General features: G+C 52.8%; 2 protein-coding genes across 7 annotated transcripts in view; both read left to right on the top strand.

Annotated features, from left to right (window-relative positions):
• The window catches only part of LOC131419132 (uncharacterized protein C3orf20 homolog), a 137310-nt gene that overhangs the window by 82200 nt on the left and 37875 nt on the right, over nucleotides 1–17235 (top strand). The gene's annotated exons all lie outside the window — the stretch shown is intronic.
• LOC131419115 (mitochondrial mRNA pseudouridine synthase RPUSD3-like) overlaps nucleotides 1–17235 on the top strand; it is a 55138-nt gene that overhangs the window by 30835 nt on the left and 7068 nt on the right. The window contains exons 1-9 of one of the 6 annotated variants that reach the window (XM_058563940.1): nucleotides 4891–4948; nucleotides 5983–6122; nucleotides 7016–7060; nucleotides 7195–7294; nucleotides 7990–8097; nucleotides 8179–8263; nucleotides 8493–8616; nucleotides 11056–11195; nucleotides 11984–12607. In XM_058563940.1, the coding sequence (XP_058419923.1) occupies nucleotides 4902–4948; nucleotides 5983–6122; nucleotides 7016–7060; nucleotides 7195–7294; nucleotides 7990–8097; nucleotides 8179–8263; nucleotides 8493–8616; nucleotides 11056–11195; nucleotides 11984–12175 (981 nt within the window). In that variant the 5' untranslated portion in view covers nucleotides 4891–4901 and the 3' untranslated portion in view covers nucleotides 12176–12607. Of the gene's footprint in view, nucleotides 1–4890; nucleotides 4949–5542; nucleotides 5659–5982; nucleotides 6123–7015; nucleotides 7061–7194; nucleotides 7295–7989; nucleotides 8098–8178; nucleotides 8264–8492; nucleotides 8617–10270; nucleotides 10463–11055; nucleotides 11196–11983; nucleotides 12608–17235 lie in introns of those variants that run through there. The other 5 variants (XM_058563932.1, XR_009223148.1, XM_058563923.1 and 2 more) reach the window with 5 other exon arrangements.

Genomic DNA, 17235 nt, shown 5'->3' with positions numbered 1-17235 from the left:
CCCAACTCGGTCCTTCTCCTGGCTCTGTGACCTTCAGCATATCACTTACGCTCTCTGTGCCTCAGTCTCCTCACCTGCTAAATGGGGCTGTTGTGGGGTAAACCCATGGAAAGCACTGGCACAGCAGCGGCAGGGGCATGATGCGTTCAGCGGACAGGCAGTAGCAGGGCCACCAGGGTCATGGGCAGGAGATGCCACGAGGGTCTCCACACTCCTCCTGGCTGTCCCCACTGTTCCTGCCTTTGGGGCTTTGCCTCACTCTGTCTTTCCATCTTTTGCACTAGACTCAGTGCCTTCTTCCTGTCACTGATTCAAGAGTGACAGCCATGACGGAGTCATGCCTGCTTGACTGGGATTACGCCGTCAGGGGAAGAGAAAGATTAACACTCCTTTCGCCACCAGGAGATGCACTAAATGGCATGTCGCTGAAGGCTGGATTCTTGGAATCATGCTGTGCTGGAGAGAGCTTCTGGTCCAAACTGCACCCCACCCATTTTACAGATGGGGAAACTGAGGCATAGGAGGGAGGGGACATTTGCTGAGCCACCAGACCCCCAGGGTGCCCACTCCCCTGCCCTGGGGGAGTCCATGTGCCAGAGGTGAGGGGACACAGGCAGGGTGATGGTGTTGGCCAATCAGGATGGACACGGCCCTGCTGGGCCACGTATAAACCCTCCAGCTGCGGGATCATGGGAGATCCAGGGTTCTGGGGAGAGGCCTGGAGACACTCAGGGGGTGGGGCACTTGGGGAAGCAGTCATTCCCCAACCAGTGTGGGAGTATTCCAGCATCTTCCCACCCAGAGGGCTCCCTCTGCCCCCTCCTCCTTCTCAGGGTGAGGCTCTGTGCTGCACCCTCTCTACACATGTTCCCTCCAGGTCCTTACAACCACCCTAGAAGGCCGATGTTTTTAATTCAAGTGGCCACCACTCAGAGGGGAAGTGACTTGCCCAAGGTCCCACAGCTGGTCAGCGGCAGAGCCCAGAGCTGAGCCCAGGACCGGCTGGCAGCAGAGCCCGAGCGAGCTCTTGCCGCCACAGCCTCTGCCTCTGGCCTCCCTTTCTGGAGCATCGCCTCCCAGGGGTCTCTGCCTTCCGGTTCCCCCACGAGGCACCCCTGGCCAAGCTCTGCTTCCACATGTCGTGGGGGCAAAAAGAGCCCTGCCTGACAGCGGGCTCCCGCCCTGCCCTCAGGGAGGAGACGTAGCTGGGGAAACACCGGGCAGAGAGCATGTGCCGGCCGGCTGGCTGGTCAGGGAGCCACTGCAGCTGGGGAGGTGGCTGTCCTGAGAACGTCAGAGGGAGCTGAGTGAGGAGAGATCACCCTCACAGTTACATCATGGGGACTCTGGGCCAGGCCCCATTCTAAGCACTCGATGTACAGTAACTTACTGAACCCTCATAAAAACCTCTGCCACAGTACTACTTTATCCCCATTTTCCAGTTGAGGAAACTGAGGCTCAGAGAGATGAAGCGTCTTGCTCCAGGTCACCTAGCTAGCAAGTGGCGGAGCCAGAATTTGAACCTGAGCTGTCTGGCTCTGCACCCATGCAGAGGAAGAGGGGCTTGCAGCAACAGGGTAAAGGTGGGGAGAAGGACTTGGAAGGAAAACAGTCTCAGACATTCAGTTAGAAGATGTGTGAGTAGTGCAATGAAACCCCTCTCATCACCTCCTCCTGGCCAGCGCCTTAGCCAAGCCTGCTGTTCCATGTCACTCTTCACAGCTTACGTGTCCCAGCCTGACCCCTAGATGGCCGTTGTGGGGGCAGAGACCACCCACATGGGGCTGGGATGTGACCCTTACAACCGAAGCAGCAGCAGGAGATCAGAGCCAGAGGGCTGGGGTGCAGGGCTGCCCTGGGCACAAGGAAATCTTGGAGGGTGTTGGGGCCTCCTGGGCCGGGATTGGAGGTGTGGAGGCAGTCACAGCCTCAGCCAGGTTGAGAGTGGAGCTATGCAAAGTGCCGTCTGCGAGCCTGGGCCCGTCCTTGAGCTGCTTCTCTCGGGACAGCAACAGGTGAGTTCAGACGCTGGAATAAACGGGTCGAGACTGTTACAGCGATTTGACATGGCCACGACATCCAGGCGCCTGATCGGTGGCTTGTATTTTTCATGTCTTTCTTGTTTTGTTTCATCTTACAGTAATTCACTGCTAGTGTATTTTTCAAATGTATCAGTCCCCAGTAAATTGCAAAAGAAAAAGAAAACCCTGGCTCTCTAGCAGGCAGTCTGAGAAGCACTGCTCTAGAGGAGCCAACCAGCAGCAAGCAGCTGGCGCCAGCCCGATATGGACCTGTGACAAATGAGTGAGCAGCTGCCATACTCTAGTGGACATCCAGCTTCACCGTGAGCACCTTTAACACTCACTGCAAAGCTAGAACACAGCCATGTGCCCCAGACGAGGGCACACCTAATTCTGCAAGGCAGGAGGGGGAGGTCACAGAGGTAATGTCGCAAAGGGGATGACAGCTGCCCAAGGCGTCCCCACCTCCTCCTCCCTCACCATTACCTTGTCCTCTGCCTCAAGAGACCCCTTTGGCCATCTGGAAGAAACTCTTTTGAAAGCTCAGCTCAAAGGACAACCCTTCTGAAACTTTTCCTGACACCCTCTTCCAGAAATATACCCCCTGTGGGCTCCCACAGACTTCCACTAGTGAATACGAAACACTTCAGTGCACCTGTCAGATTCAAAACTGTGTCCTTTCTGACCCTTGCTGTAAAGCCTATCGGGGTTTGTTAAACACCAAGACCCAGGCCTGTGTTACCAGAGCTAGAGTTGGCGAGTTACTGCTGGCAGCCGCCCCACAGCCTGCAGCCAGGCGTGGGAGGAGCTGCCAGAGCTCGGGAGAAGATCTCTACTCTGGGCTTTCCTGCTCCTGCGGTTGTGGCTGGAGGCCCGGCTCAGTGCTGTCCTGGATCCGCGAGCTGGCCTTCCGGCATGGAGGCACGATGTTTACGTCAGCCAGAAGAGATTCCTGGTCAACCCTTGCTGAGGCTGTGGCCTATGTGCTCCTCCTGTGAAGCTGGGCTGGGGGTGGTGGAAGTTTGGAATTTGTCCCAACTCCCCTGCTCCTGAGAGTCAGCGTTTTGCAAATGAGTCCTGAGGGACTGACCGGAGCCCTCCCAGCCCAGGGAAAATTAGGTTCTTCGTTTTCTTCCAGGAGCTTGGAGGCCAATGGAGTCGCACCAGCTGTGGGCAGTGAACAGGACAGGGCAGCCTTTGACCGGGCTGGAGCATGTGGAGGGCAAACTCCAAAGAGCACTGGAGGGCAGGAGGGCCCGGGGCCAGTCCAAGTCGGGGAAGGACCCTCCAGGGCCAAGCACTGCCAGGGGAAGGGAGGTCTGCTGCAGGTAAGGCAGGCTGGGTCCCAGCCCCTCTGCCTTTGTCTTTCCATCTCTGCTCAGGCTGGTACTTATGCATGCACAGGAGACCTTTCAGAAGAGGGATTCTAAAATGCCGGGGGGGCCTTATGACACAGCACAGTACCTTCCGAGCCCAAAACAAGATAAAACCACTTGCATTCTTGCCAAGTTTCTTGCCAGGCCTGTCTGTGTTTGTGCACATCTTTTAAAAAACTCATTATTTAAATCTTTGAATTAAAAAAAATAAGTTCCTTGAGGTATAATTGGCATACAATAAAACTTACCCTTTTCGGGTATATAGTTCAATTAACTTTTTGCAAATTCATATATTTATGTAACCACCATGTCCAGCATTCCAAAAAGCTCCCTTATGCCCCCTTCCAGTCAATCCCCACCAGACCCCCAAGCCCCTGGCAACCACTGACTTTCTGTCCTCCTATATAGTTTGCCTTTTCTACAATGTCACGTAAATAAATCACACAATCTTTTTTTTTTAATTTTATTTATTTATTTATTTTTTCCCCCAAAGCCCCAGTAGACAGTTGTATGTCATAGCTGCACATCCTTCTAGTTGCTGTATGTGGGACGCGGCCTCAGCATGGTGCGCGACCGGGATCCAAACCTGGGCTGCCAGCAGTGGAGCGCACACCCTTAACCGCTAAGCCACGGGGCCGGCCCAACACACAATCTTTTTTAAAAGATTTATTTCTAAACTTATTTTTGTTTAAAAAATTATTGTTTGACCAATTTTTATGAATCATACGGTCTTTTATATCTGGCTTAGATTTTTAACCTAGGAGTGTGTGTGTGTGTGTGTGTGTTTGTGAAGAAGAAACATATCAGTGAAGTAAAACATTTAAGCAGTTCCAAAGGCTAAAAATAGTTATCTTCTCACCTCTGATTCCCTGTCCAGAAGCCACCGCCATCTCATTTTTGTGTGTCCTTTCAGAAATGCAGAACATATAAATATAACAGATATATATATCACATGCACACACACATATGCATATTCTAGTCACACGGTCCTTCACTTTGCGTTTTTGATTTAATATATTCTGGAGATTGATTCACATAGCACATATAGACCTACATTTTCTTCAATTAATGGTTGCATAGGTTTGTGCTACAACTGACTTAGCCGCTCCTCTGTTGATGGATTTGGGTTAATTTGCAATCTTTCGCTAATGCAAACAATGAGTTGAGAGTTACAGGGCTCGTAGTAAATAGATAAAAATAAATTCACAGGTTGCATGTAACTTTTCTATAGTTGTAATTACAGGACAGAACCCATTTTGGTCTTTGGTCTTTTTCACTAACGTCTCATTTCTTCTGTCGCTCCCGCCCTCTGCCGCCCCTCCTCCCCACAGCTTTTTCTCCTGGTGAACTCCTATTGGCTCTGCACAGCCCGTCAGTCACAGCCCCTGCCGGGAGGCTTGCTCTGATTTCACCCGGCTCCTCGCTCTTCCCTCTCTCGGCACCTCCCGAGCGATTAGCAAGGGGAGTTGTGATGCTCTGATCTAACCCGGCGACCTTCTTGCGGATGGGGCCCGAGTCTTGTCGATCTGTGTCCAGTTCCCGGATGCCAAGGTCTGGCACAGAGTTAGCATTCAAAAAATGTCGAATAGGGTGATGTATTAGATATATTTCTCCTACAGAGCTAGTCGCAGGAGAATTTATGTTTCCAGTTTTGAGATTTGTTTTGTTTTTGCTTTGAAAAATAATGCTGTAGTGAACCTCTTTCTGCCTCTGGCCTTTTTTTCCTTTTGGATTATGCACCAGGCTGTGTTCTGCGAAGCGGATTACTGGACCAACGAGTGTGGTTTTTTTTTTTTTTTCCCCGATTTGCCTTACAAAATTGTGCAGGATGGTGGTTTTTTGAAGTCAGAAGTCTCCTAAGAATTGCAGTGGTAATCCGAACACCTTGACCTTTTGTCTCGGTTTTGCCCTAAGACAGGTTCTCTGACCCCGGCGAGAGTCAACTCCTCTGCTCTGTGCCTTAGTTTCCCCAAAGCACAGACGTGAATTGACGCATTTCCTTCCCCGGCCAAGCCAAAGCTCCGCCTTCTCACGGCTCCGAGCCCCGCTACTCCGATTGACAGTCAATCTGACCGATGAGCGCGCTGTGGGCGGGGCTGCCCTTCTGGACACATGCGCACTGTCCTCGCCTCGGAGGACAGTGCGCATGTGTCCTGGGAGATGGGTGGCGGTTGTGTCTTGGGCCGCGCCTGGGGTGGCTGGCGGCGGGGTCCCGGGGTCCGCGCAGCGCCGAAGGCCGCAGCCTTTGGCACCGAGGGCCGGTGATTACGCACCCCCCTTCGTGGGGGAGGGAGGCGGGGCGGGGGTGGGGAGAGGGGTGTGCGCGGGGCCTGGAGTTAGGTAGATAGGGGGTTCTAATCCCAGCTCTGCTGTGTGACCCTAATCTAGTTACTCGGCCTCTCGGAGCCTCAGTTCTCTCCTGTGTCAAATGGGACCGGTCGAACCTGAATTTTCGAGAAGCTCAGCCCAGGCCTTCTGAGGCATTTGTCGGAGGCGGCAGGATTTGGGAATAGGTGGGGGGAGATAAGAATGGACGGCACCTCCGGAAGCAGTGATGCCCCTGTTGCTTATCCCACCCTTTCCAGGCATCAGCGGCAGCCTCGAGGCTCCAGCAGACGGTCGGGGCCCCTGGAGGAGCGGCCCTTCCCGGGGCTGCTGCGGCCCCAGAACCTCAGCCGGAAGGAGCTGGTCGATGTGCTGAGGGCAGCCGTGGTGGACCGGAAAGGTGAGGGCTGGGAGTGACAGCTGCGGAGACCCGGAAGGGGAGCAGTCCTCCCCTGAGCTTTCTGGGGGCCTGGCTGGGCTCCCTCCTAGAGGCTTTGGGGCCAAATCCTGGTTCTGCCTCCCACTAGCGGCAGGAGCTCACACCAGCTACGCAATCTCTCAGCCTCAGCGTCACGGGGACAGGGGTGTGGGGTGGGATGCTGTAGATAACTAGAGAGCCTTGCCCACAGTAGGCGTTCCTCAATGGGAATTGCTGTAATAAAGTGTTCACTGATGGACAAAACACAGGCTTTGCAGTCATATCTAGGCTCTGTAATCCGCTTGCTGTGTGGCTATAGGAAAATAACAATTTCCCTGAGCCTCGGTCTCCATTCAGTGATTTATTAATTTTCTCAACTATGTATTGAGCACAGGCTATGTTTCAGGGACTGTTCTAGGCATGGCTGTATAGTGCTGAACAAGATAAGTATGGTTCCTGCCCTCAGGGAGCCAACATTTTAGTGAGAGAAACAGATCCACCAGGAAATAAATGAACAAGGTCCTTACTAGTGATCAGTGCTATGAATAAAAGAGGGCGTTATGCTGGTGAGAAACTAGAGGAGGGCCGACATTAGACTGGGGTTTCAGGCCTCTCTGTGGTGGTGACATCTGAGCCAAGAGGATATGAAGGAGCCAGACATGAAAATCTGAGACAGGGGAAACAGCAAGTGCAAAGGCCCTGAGGTGGCAGCAAGCTTAGCCTATGTGAGGGACAGAAAGAAGCTCAGTTTAGGGTGTGGTGGATAACCATGTCTGAGAGGTGTAGTGGGGCCAGACGGTAAGATGAATTGAGAAAGTGCTTAGTACACTCTGCTGCTTTGGCTGTCGATGATGTTTGTGTACTATATGTTTCAGGACCTCTAGTGACGTTGAACAAGCCACAGGGTCTGCCAGTGACAGGTATGGGCAGGGGAAGGGGATGCAGTGAAAGGGGGTTTGAGTCTCTGAGGGAGGGAATGGGGAAGAGAAGGGGGCGGTGGGATGAAGCCAAAAGCCTCTGGGAGCAAGTTGTACTTTTCCTTCTTTTTTTCCAGGAAAACCAGGGGAGCTGACGCTGCTCTCAGTGCTGCCAGAGCTGAGCCAGTCCCTGGGGCTCGCGGAGCAGGAGCTCCAGGTGGTCCGAGCGGCTGGGAAGTAAGTGGTGGGGGCTGATAGGAGGGTAGGCTAGGCATCGGCGTGGGTGGGGAACAGCTGCTTGGGAAGAAGGCTGGGTTGGGATTATAGAGGTCGGATGCAAGGAAGAGGAGGGAGCAGACAGAGCTGAGTTCAAGTCCTCCTGCACGAACTGTGGTCTTAGGCAAAGGGGGACACCTCGCTGAGCCTCCTCCCCTCAATCGTGACGTGGAGCTGATAACGCCCGTGCTCGGGGGCGGTCCCTCCTGCAGCCCCGTACCCGTGGCAGGCACTGGGAGCCAACCCATGATATTCTTTCCTCCAACTGCCCTGGTCAGAGGTGGTACTTGAGATGAAATATTTCTGCACTTCCACAAATTCGTGGGCTTGTTTGTGGGGATTTAATTATTTAAGAGCTATATGTATAAAATTCCTCGCATAGCACCTGGCACATGGTAGACATTTAGCAACTGGTGGTAACTGTTATGACATTTGGCTCCGAGCTCCCTGGGGGCCAGGGCAGAATGAGAACACAGTGAGCTCCCTAGTCTTATTATCAAACATGAGGAAGCCTGACTTCTCAGGAGGAGGTCTGGGTTCTAGGTCTGGTGTTACTGTTTGGCCTTAAGCAGGTGAGTGTTCCTTCCTAGGGGTCTCCCTTTTTTGTGGGTGAGCCCAAGGGACTTTAACTTCTGTGATTTGTCCCCTTCCTCCAGGGAGACCTCTGGGCTTGTACTCCTCTCCAGTTGTCCCCAGACAGCAAGCCGTCTCCAGAAGTTCTTCCTCCATGCACGGAGAGCCCAGAGACCCACAGCCACCTATTGGTGAGAGGTGCTGGGAGGCTCCCAGGGTCGTGGGGAGGTCCCAGCAAGGCGCTCTGTGACCTCCTTCTGTCTCTTTCTCAGTGCTGTCACTGAGGGGGTCCCGGCTACTTCTGAGGGGAAGATCCAAGCAGCTCTGAAACTGGAACACGTTGATGGCGTCGATCTTGTGAGTCAGGGTCTGAGTGGGATAGAGCAAGGGACTTTGCAGACATGTTACCCCTACAGAGGAGTCAAGGGTGTAGACTTGGGATGGCTGGCTCTCCTGTCCCCTAAAACAGGCAAGTGACTACCGCCTGTATGGTGGCCCTGTCCTGAGTCTGTTGGGAGCGGGGAGGGTCTGGGTGTAGCTCCCAACGTGTGTGACGCTTCTTCATTCTTGGGGGCTGACACCACAGGTAGTTCCAGTGAAATCTCCATCCCGAAAGGACATCCTGGAGGGTGTCAAGAGGACCCTCAGCCACTTCCGTGTGGTGGCCACAGGCTCCGGCTGTGCCCTGGTCCAGCTGCAGCCACTGACAGGTGGGTCTGGAGCCCCGGCCAGCCTTTACAACTGTATGTGGCTGGAGGAGGCCGGGGGTGGGAGGAAGGTGGTGGGGTCAGCAGCAGCCTGGGGAGCCTCTGATGGACCCCAAGGGAGTGTGTGACCAGGCCCAGCTGAGGAGCAGTGCTTCTGCTGGAAGTCTGATGGCCATTCCTTTGCAGCTCGTCGGTTTGTTCTCTTAGTGATCTCACGATCTTCTCTTTGTCTTTGGTGTTCTGTAGTTTCACTGTGATGAGTCTAGGTGTGTGGGTTTACTTGTATTGATCTTGCTTGGGATTCACTGTGCTGCTTGAATCTGAAGATTAATGTTTCATCAAGCCTGGAAAATTCTTTCTCTCTTCAAATGTTGTGCCTTTTGCATTCTCTGTATTCTCTTCCTTTTGAATGCTGAATAGACGTGTCACCTTTTCATCTACTCACTATGTCTCAACTTTTCTTTCATATTTTTTATTTCTTTATCTCTGCTGCATTCCGAGTAATTTCTTGAGGGGCCAGCCCTGTGGCGTAGCAGTTAAGTGTGCGCGCTCCGCTGCTGGCGGCCAGGGTTCGGATCCTGGGCACACACCAATGCACCGCTTGTCAGGCCATGCTGTGGTGGCATCCCACATAAAGTGGAGGAAGATCGGCACAGATGTTAGCTCAGGGCCAGTCTTCCTCAGCAAAAAAGAAGAAGATTGGCATGGATGTTAGCTCAGGGCTGATCTTCCTCACCAAAAAAAAAATTTTTTTTTTGTAAAAAAAAAGTAATTTCTTGAGATCTGTCTTCCAGTTGAGTCATTTTCTCTTCATTTGGATCTAATCTGCCAGTTTAACCTATCCATTAACTGTATTTTTCACTTCTAGAAATTCTGTTTGGTTTTTCTTACAAATACAAATTGCCTTTTAAAAAATACGTCATCTGTTTTTTTCTCACATTTTTTGTTCTTTTTTTGTCTTTAATCATTTTAAACATACTTATATTGTATATCTGTAATTCCGTTGTCTGAAATGCTGGAGGGTCTAATCCTATTATATTTCACGCTGGCTCTCACCATTGGTGGATTGTTTGCTGATTGCTCAGTGATTCAGGACTGTGAATTCAGGTTCAGCTGGGCTTTTATCTGTGGAAATCCTTTATTGCCTCATCAGAGGATGGGCTTTCTGGAGAGGTTCTGCCTTTGCGTCTGCCGAATGCCCCAGGGCTGTCACTGCTTCAGGACCTCTCTGAATATTAGTGTCTCAGTTGGAAGTTCTCGGGTCACTCAAGTAGTGTTAGAGCCCCAAACCTGTGTGACAGCAGACTCATGGTTGTGATGTCTCGGGAAAACTCTTCCGTTCCCCTCATCCAGACCCAGGGTGATCATCTGCCTTCACTGGTGGCTGGCTTTTTCTCCTGGTCCAGTCTTTCTGAAATGTAGCCCTTCTAGGGTTTCATTTGGACACCAAGGCCTGGTCCCTGGCCCCTAGGTAGCCACTTAAACCCACACCCCCTGGACACCAAGATTGGCAACACCTCTAGAGTAGGTGAAACGTTGGCTCTCACGTGCTCTGGATTTGTCTTCCTTTTTGTGTTTTGGTCTTGGAGACCTTACTTTTGTGTATGTCCAGCAGTGTGTTTAAAAGGATGACTGTTTGTTCTTCCGCTGTTCCTAGGTGGTCTATAGCAAGAGAGTTTTTAGATTGTCCAGTCCACCAACCTGCCAGACGTGGAAGCAGAGTACAGCCCCTGGGTTTGAATCCCAACTTGTGGTGGTCGGCAAGTCACTTGTTTTTGAGCTTTGGTTTTCCTACCTTAAAATGGAAATGATGACAGGACCCACCTTATAGGGTCATCAGAAGGATTAAGTAAGTTCACATATGTGAAGCCTTTCGTCCCACGCCTAGCACATGGCCCCCCATTTCTGTATTTGTCAAGGTACTTTCGATTATAAGTTTCCCCAAAGTCAGTTAAAATTGGTGAACACCCAAAAAGGGAACTTACTGGCTCCCATGGCTTAAAGTTCAGGCATGGCTGGATCCAGAGGCTCAGAGGATGTCATCAGGAAGCCGTCTCTCCATTCTTGCTTCTCGCCTCCTGCGTGCTGGCTTCTTTTTCCTACAGGCGCTCCCGTGGTGAAGGCAGAGATGGCCAGGTGCTCCCGCAGCTCCAGGCTTGTACCCCACCACAAGGAGCGTTCCTTATTCCCAGGAGCTTCAACAATAAATTCGGGGTTGCATCTCTTCCTGAGCAAATCCCGCAGCTGGGTGGTTGACAGCTATGACTGTCCTGACCTGGTCACACACCCTGCTCTGGAGACGGGAGTGGTAGCACTGACCTCACCAAAAACCACACGGTCTGAGACGGGGCAGGGTGTTTCCCCAGAGGAAAGGGGGAGAGACTCTGCTGGGTGGGACAGGAGCAGCGGCTCACCCACTGTCCTGTCTCTTCTGTCTCCCAGTGTTCTCCAGTCAGCTGCAGGTGCACATGGTACTGGAGCTCTGCCCTGTTCTTGGGGACCACACATACTCTGCCCGCGTGGGCAGTGTGCTGGGCCAGCGCTTTCTGCTGCCAGCTGACAGCACCAAGACCCAAAGACAGGTACCCACACCCAGCTGCCTGCTGCCTTCTGGGGGTCGGGGTGAGGGGGGCAGCATCTCCAGGCGTGAGCTGTGCAGCTTGGGACTGGGAGGCAGCCCTCTTGGCTTCCAAGGCTGTCTGTAGCCCTATCTTGCCCTGTGGCCTTGAGCAAGTGACGCCCCGTCTCTCTTGAGCCTCATTCTGCCAAGCTGTTCAATAAGGGAGTTGAATGGGCTGATTTCTAAAGGCCCTTTCTGAGTCTGCTGTTCTTTTGGTACAAGGGGTAGAAGAGGTTGTGTGTGTGTATTAGGCTACCTCTCTGCTCTAACAGAGTAACGTCAAAGTACCAGAGTCTTAACACAATAATTTCCCTCCATGTTAAGTCCAGTGAATGGGTGTGGGGTAGGGGTGGGCTTTGCCCCAGTCCCTCTGGGACTCAGGCTGTTGCCGTCCAGCCAGCAGATGATGGGACAGTGCGGGTTCCTGTGGGAGGTTTCCGTGGGCCAGGTCTGGCAGTGGCATACATACTTGCACTCGGTCACATGGCCTCGCCAAACTGCAAGGGGGGCTGGGAAATGTAGTTTAGCTGTATGCCCAGGCGGAAACTGATGTGGTGAGCCCCTAGGTTGTCTCTGCCGTAGTGTGGGTGTGTGTGAGTGTATCCGTGTGCATGCGTAGCGAGGAAATGACTAACGACGATGGGCGTGGAAGGAGGGAAGAAGTACTTGCCTCACTGCCGTTTTCCTTAGAGCTGGTACCTGCTGGTTAGAATCACCTGGCTGAACGCTGATCTGCCTCTCCCACCCCAGGTCCTTGACGAAGCCCTCCTCAGACGTCTCTGCCTGAGCCCCTCCCAGGCTGCCGAGCTGCCCTTGCACCTCCACCTGCATCGTCTCCACCTCCCCGGTGCCAGGCCCAGGGACGCCCCCATCGAGCTTCTGGCACCCCTGCCCCCTTATTTCTGCAGGACCCTGCAGTGCCTGGGACTTCGGCAGCAGTAGTCCTTCTGTTCTTGCCCTTCCTTCTTATCCCACTGGAGAGCAGTGGGGGCCTGGGGAGGATGGGCCTGTGGTCAGGCCTGAGGAGATGGAGGTCAGTGCTCCACATGCAGTAAGACCGTGGCTTAAGATCCTGGGCTGTGTAGTCAGACAAATCTAAGATCAGGTCCTGGCTAGGCCACCTGCTGCGTGGCATTGGACAAATGACTTCACCTTTCTGGACTTGAGATGATTGGAGTAACTACCTCGTAGTATGGTTTTGAGGGTGTACTGAGAGGGTCCATGTTTATCAGGGACCGTGCTTTCTGCTGAGTTCAATGTGTGGGTGTTTTTATTTGGCTGTTTCTGTCCCTATTCTAACTGGGAGGAAACGTTAGAGGTTTTTTTTTTTATTTATTTATGGTAAAATACACCTAACAAAACTTACTATCTTAACCATTTTAAAGTGTACACTTCAGTGGCATGAAGTACATTCACATTGTTGTGCAGCCGTCGCCACCATCTCCGGAACTTTTTTCATCTTCCCCAACTGACTCTGTACCCGTTAAACACTAGGTCCCCATGTGCCCTCCTCCCAGCCCGTAGGAGCCACCGTTTTCCTTTGTATCTGTGAATTTGACTATTCTAGGTACGTCATATAAGCAAAGATGCTGTAGCTTTTACTTTAAAAATTTGTGAAGTATATCAAAACTACGAGTGCACAGAACCTTTCTGTGATTTAAAGAATACAGTCATGTGGCGCATAATGACGTTTCAGTCAACCATGTATGTGCATATACGACGGTGGTCCCATAAGATTAGTGCCATAGAGCCTAGGTGTGTAGTAGGCTGTACCATCTAAAAGCAGTTTGTGTGGGTACACTCTATGATGTCCACACGACGACAAGATCACCAAACGATGCAGTTCTCAGAGTGTCTCCCCGTCGTTAAGCAGCACATGACTGTAACTATAAGGTGACACCCATCTAACCACCTCTTGGGGCACGAGATAGAAATATCCCTCTCCTTCCTAGAGAGCGGCAGTTCTCAACCCGGGCCCCACGTTAGAAGCCCCTACCCTATCCCCTCAGGAAGCTTAAAAAAAAATCCCTATGCCTCCCCACGATTCTGCACCCCAAAGATACTGGTTTAATCAGTCTGGGATGGATACCCTGGCATCAGTCTTTTTAAAAAGCTCCCAGAGGGGTTCTCGTGTTCAGTCTAGGTTGGGAACCACTGCCCTGATGTGGGAGAATGCTTTCCTTGCTTGTCTTTTGTGCTAAGTTTTACTCCATACATGTGCATCCCTAAAGAATGTATTTCATTTTGCCGTTTCTGCAGTTTCTGTGAATGGAATAGTGCTGTACATATTCTTTTGTGACGCGCTCTCGCTCCACACTGTGAATTGCTCTGTGTTGTGTGGCGTGGAGTGTGCATTCAGGTGCTTGAATGTACCGGTTGATCCATTCCACCGTCAGTGGACAGGTCTTTAGCTGTTAGCACAATGCTGCCGTGAACCTGCTTGTACGCGTTTCCTGGTTCAGTGATGCAAGAATTTCTGGGTTGGAGTTCGTTGTCTTCGCGTGGCTAGTGTATTAGTTTCCTAGGGCTGCTGGAACAAATTGCCACAACCCGAGTGGCTTAAAATAACAGAAAGTGGTTCTCTCACAGTCTGGAGGCCGGAAGTCAGAAATCTAGGTGTCGACAGGGCTGTGCTCGCTCTCAAGGCTCCAGGGGAGGATCCTTCCTTGCCTCCTCAGCTTCTGGTAGCTCCAGGCGTTCGTTGGCCTGCGGCTGCGTCACACCCGTCTCTGCCTCCATCTTCACACGGCCTCCTCTCCTCGTGTTTGTCCTCTTCTAACTCTTTCAAGGACAGCTGTCATGGGATTCTGGGCCCACCTGGATAACCCAGGACGATCTCATCTCAGGATCTTTTCCTTAATTACATCTACAAAGACCCTTTTTCCAAATAAAGTCATACTCACAGGTAGACCTATTTTCGGGGGGAGGGTGCCATTCAACTCATTCAACTGAGAAATACTGACGTTTTGAGATGGGTGTGGCTTGTTGGATGCTTCCTTTTTAGGTGACCTTGGCCCGTTGCTCAGCAAGGGACAGACCCACTCTCTTTGGAGAAGGGTTGCGGTTTAGGCAAGGTCCACCCTTCCCCCGTCTCATGTTGCAAATCTTGTGCCCATTAGAGGTGATTGTGCTGCCAGCTCCACTCCTCCTCTGGCCTTGGAGGTTCGGGAGACTCCCAGTGGTCAGCAGTGCTGGCAGTGTGTCCCTGCCTTCTGCTCACTGCCACCTGATCTTGGGCAAGCCACGTCTCCTCATGTAGACTCAGTTTCCTCATCTGTAAAGTGAGGTTTATCCCCCCACCCAAAGATCAGAGATGCCAGGGAAGTCCCTGAACAGGAAGCCCGATGTTTGTCACTAGGTGGGAATTCTTGCTTTGTGGGGAGTGCTGGTGGCCTCTAGCTCTCATTCTGGACCTTGGGGTACAGGCCCCCAGCCTACCCTCTCTTCACCCTGCAGTAGAAATGGAGCCAAGGCTAGCATGCTTCACTTTCTCCTTTTTATTTGGCGCTGCATCCAGGATAGGGGCAGTGTGGGTCGAAGCCAGGGCTCCTCTAGCCTCACATCCCCCATGCCCCTCCACCCCTGGTGTGCATTTCTAAGGAGCAGAGGTCTTGCTTGGGAGGCTCAGTGTCTTCATGAGGCAGCTTCCGCCTTGGGTTTGTCACAGAGTCTGGTCTTGAACTTGCCTTTGCCCTTGATCTTCGTATGGGTGCTAGGAATAGTTCCAGCTTTGAAGTGTAGAGGCCACAAGGTGCTTCCAGGATGGGGACCCACAACGGTGCTGGGGAGCCACAGCCTTGGTGTGAAAGGAGGGGAGAAGGAGAAGAGATAATCAGGAATCTGTCCAGGAAGGGGTTTCCGAGGGAAACAAGCCCTTCCCTTGGGGCTCCAGCCAGCCTGGGAGCTGCCCTCTGCCTGTGCCCTTCAGCCCTGATGCCAGGATTCATCATGGCCTGCCAGTCACAGTTTGAGGCCCACCTTTCTTGGTTTCAAGTTGGATGCCAGCTTGAGCTCAGGGTCCGGTGGTAAGGAAATCCTACCCTTGGTGGTAGGTAGTGTTATGGAGGCCTTGCACGTGGTCAACAGGGTCCTAGTGCCGACTGGCTTGCTGTGCTGCAGTCTGAGGTCCTGCCGCTGGGGGCGGAGCACATTGGGGGACGGCAGCCAGGCCTGGGTGTGGAGGCTGGGGAAGTGGCAAGGGGCTGTGGGAGCAAGAGAGGCTGTGAGGAGGGCCCAGGGCAGGCCGGTTGCCCCTCCTGTGTGTGTGGAGGGCAGGGAGGTGGGGGAGGTAAGGGCTGGGGCATGTGAGGGCAGATGGAGCCCTCCCCGTTCCTCCTCCAGAGGCTTTGTGAAGAACACAGTGTTTGGAGTCCAACAGACCTGGGTCTGCATCCCAGCTCAGCCCCTTCTGAGCTGTGCAACCTCAGGCAACTTCCTTAAACTTCTTGATTCCTCGGGTGGAAAATGGGGATAATGGCACCTGCCTCGCTAGGCTGTGAGGACTAAAGGAGCTGCTCAGGTAGCAACGCAGTGTAAAGTGTTAAGTGCTATACAGTATTCCTTCCTTTCCCCGCCAGGTGACTTTGTGTGGAGGCAAGGTCAGAATACTGTGGCAGGAAAGGCTTGGGCTCTGGAGAGAGATGGGCCCCAGGGATTGAGTCTTGGCATCTTTGAAACAAGTACAACTGCCTCTCCAAAGGTGGCTCCTTTGGAGGGGACAGTACTTGTTTCGTGTATTTTTTAAAAATACTTTCTAACTGGTGGCCTTTACTTGCTGCTGGTGGTTCTTTGGCGGGGCTGTGGGTGAGGGGCAAATCCAGGTGGTTAGGAGGGGCTTGGAGAGCAGGAAGAAGTTGTCTTGGGCCTGTGGGGTGTTTGCGGGGAATGGTCTTACCCAGGGCCTGGGGGTTCTTCAGACTCAGGGCCAATCTGTTCAAGGGGTGGGGCTGCCTGTCCCCACTAGCAAAGGTCATGGTGAAAATGCAGCCCATCCTGGTGCTGCTGGGGGTGGGGGTGGGGGTCCCACTTCTGAAGATTGGGCTTTTCGCCTTGCCTTTCTTCCCCTTTCTGGGGGCCGAGGTGGTGGCAGTGGAGTCTGGCTTCACAGTGTGCCCCAGGCTCCTGTCCCAAGCAACCTTCCTGGGAGCTGTAAGGGTCCCCACGTCCTTGCCTTCCCCAGAGCCTTGCTGGGTCAGTGGGTGAGGAGCTGGGCGGAGGCGTATCTGCTGGTGACACATCTCCAGGGGCTTCTTGATGGCCAAGCCCTTTACTAGGAGCTGGGTACCCACCTACTGGGGCACCTACGTGGCGGGCTGTGGGGAAGAAGAGGAGACAGGCCTGTTCAGACAGTGGTGCTAGAATCCTAGGCCCAGAAGGACTCAGGGCAGAGATGGACGGAATGAATTTCTGGGGCTGATCAACGGGAAGCCCGCCTCTGTCCTCTCAGGGGTCTGGTGCTGGAGGCCTGAATCAGACCTAGAGAGTCACAGAGCCCGCGGGGTTAGTAACCCAGGGGAGTGGAGGAGGCTGAGCCATGCTCTCTGGCTTTAGCTTGTGGTTACCTTTGTCTTTTCTGTGTCTGCTCTCCACGGTGCACCGGGAGTTCGTCAGGGTCAGGCTGCCTGAGTCATCCGTTGGCCCCTCATGGGACACCAAGCACACGCTGGACATTCAACAGATGTTTAAGGAGTCAGTGTCTCCTTAAACGGGAGGGACCCCAACCCTTTCCCCAGAACTTCCTCACTGAAGTATTTATTTATACCTTTCTTCTGGCTCTTGGACTGCCTTTAGCAATTTGTGTGTCTGTTTCCTCACTCTGCTCATTCCCTTCTCAAATCCTTTGTCCTGATGTTTCCTTTGCCTTGAGTATTCCCCCAGGGCTTCCAAAGACTGACTCCCAGTCCCAGGCAGAATGCTATAGACTGAATGTTTGTGTCTCCCGCAATTCATGTGTTGAAACCTAATCCCCAGTGTGATGGTGTTTGGAGGTGGGGCTTTTGGGA

Source organism: Diceros bicornis, chromosome 2, assembly GCF_020826845.1.
Source record: "Diceros bicornis minor isolate mBicDic1 chromosome 2, mDicBic1.mat.cur, whole genome shotgun sequence".
NCBI classification, from domain to species: Eukaryota; Metazoa; Chordata; class Mammalia; order Perissodactyla; family Rhinocerotidae; genus Diceros; species Diceros bicornis.
Note: the sequence above shows the minus strand (reverse complement) of the source record. Positions and strands in the feature narration are given on the sequence as shown.